A 1,151-nucleotide genomic window follows, 5' to 3' on the forward strand; every position below is an offset into this window, starting at 1 on the left:
GCTACCCCCCCCCACATCAGCGCATCGTGGCCGTCAGCACGACCCACGATCGTGCTGCTGGTGGCTGGTGGCTGGTGGTGGCTGGTGGTGGCTGATCGCTCGCTCGGTCAGCAGGAGCGGAGGAGTTCGTGCGGGGCGAGGTGCTCAACAGCGGGTGGGCCGTCGAGCCCTTCGACGAGGCCGACGACTCAGCGTACAGCGCGAGGGACGAAACGGACGAGATGGAGGAAAGCAGCAGCCGCGGCAGCACGCGAGAGGAGGTCTACTGCACGTACGTGGTGTGCGTGGACCTGCGCGGCCTGGTCCCCTCCTGGGTTGTAAATAGGTTCCAGGCCAGGGACGTGCACGCCGCCTTTGCTCGCCTCAAGCAGCAGGCCGAGGACCACCGCGCCACGACGGCCACGCCACCACAGCAACAATCGTAAACCAAAAAAACTGCTTTAAATGGCCATTTTTGGTGACTGCTGTTGTGCTGGTAGCTTCTCAATGGGGGCGAAGAGGCGGCGGCGGCGGGTTTAGAGGCGAGCGGGGACGGGGTCGGTGTGGAGGCGGGCCACGACCTCGTCGGCCGCGCGGAGGCCGGAGGAGAGGGCGCCCTCCATGTACCCGATCCACTCCATCGCCGTCTCGGTGCCGGCCCAGTGGATGCGGCCCACGGGCTCCCGCAACGCTGCACGGCGGCGGAGATGATGATGACGAGGATGGTGGTGGTGATGAGAACAAGGTGCACCAACACACGCGCCGTATATGAGGAAACCGGGATTGTCATTATTTATGATGACGACGACGATACGACGAAGAGGGGGAGGCCCACGTACCCTTGCCGAAGGAGGAAAGCATGCCGGAGGGCATGACGCCGACGTAGCAGCCCCTGCTCCAGGGCTGCTCCTGCATCCAGTCCTTGATGATCACCTCCCGGGGGCGGCGCCCCTCCTCTCCGAAGAGGCTCACCACCTGCTCGATGATGGCCGCCTTGAGCTGCACCCACACGCCACACGGCACACGGCACCAGACATCAGCAATCGAGATGGGGTGGGGGTGGAGGAAGGGATAGGAGGAGGAGGGGTGCGGCTCTTACCTCGGCCTCCCGCCCGCTCCAATTCACGGCCCCGTCGCCCGCGGTAAAGCCCACCAGGGCCGCCGAACCCCTG

General features: G+C 65.5%; 2 protein-coding genes across 2 annotated transcripts in view; one reads left to right on the top strand and one right to left on the bottom strand.

Annotated features, from left to right (window-relative positions):
* ACA1_396310 (PH domain containing protein) overlaps positions 1–425 on the top strand; it is a gene marked incomplete at both ends in the record, with an annotated part of 3,804 nt that extends 3,379 nt beyond the window's left edge. Inside the window, one exon of the mRNA XM_004351570.1 lies at positions 115–425. Within this exon, the coding sequence (XP_004351622.1) occupies positions 115–425 (311 nt within the window). The remainder of the gene's footprint in view (positions 1–114) is intronic.
* A 90-nt stretch (positions 426–515) lies between these two features.
* The window catches only part of ACA1_396420 (amine oxidase, flavincontaining superfamily protein), a gene marked incomplete at both ends in the record, with an annotated part of 3,422 nt that continues 2,786 nt past the window's right edge, over positions 516–1,151 (bottom strand). The window contains 2 exons of the mRNA XM_004351571.1: positions 516–670; positions 819–978. Coding sequence (XP_004351623.1) covers positions 516–670; positions 819–978 — 315 coding nt within the window. The remainder of the gene's footprint in view (positions 671–818; positions 979–1,151) is intronic.

Source organism: Acanthamoeba castellanii, assembly GCF_000313135.1.
Source record: "Acanthamoeba castellanii str. Neff unplaced genomic scaffold scf7180000084759, whole genome shotgun sequence".
In the NCBI taxonomy this organism is placed as follows: Eukaryota; Discosea; order Longamoebia; family Acanthamoebidae; genus Acanthamoeba; species Acanthamoeba castellanii.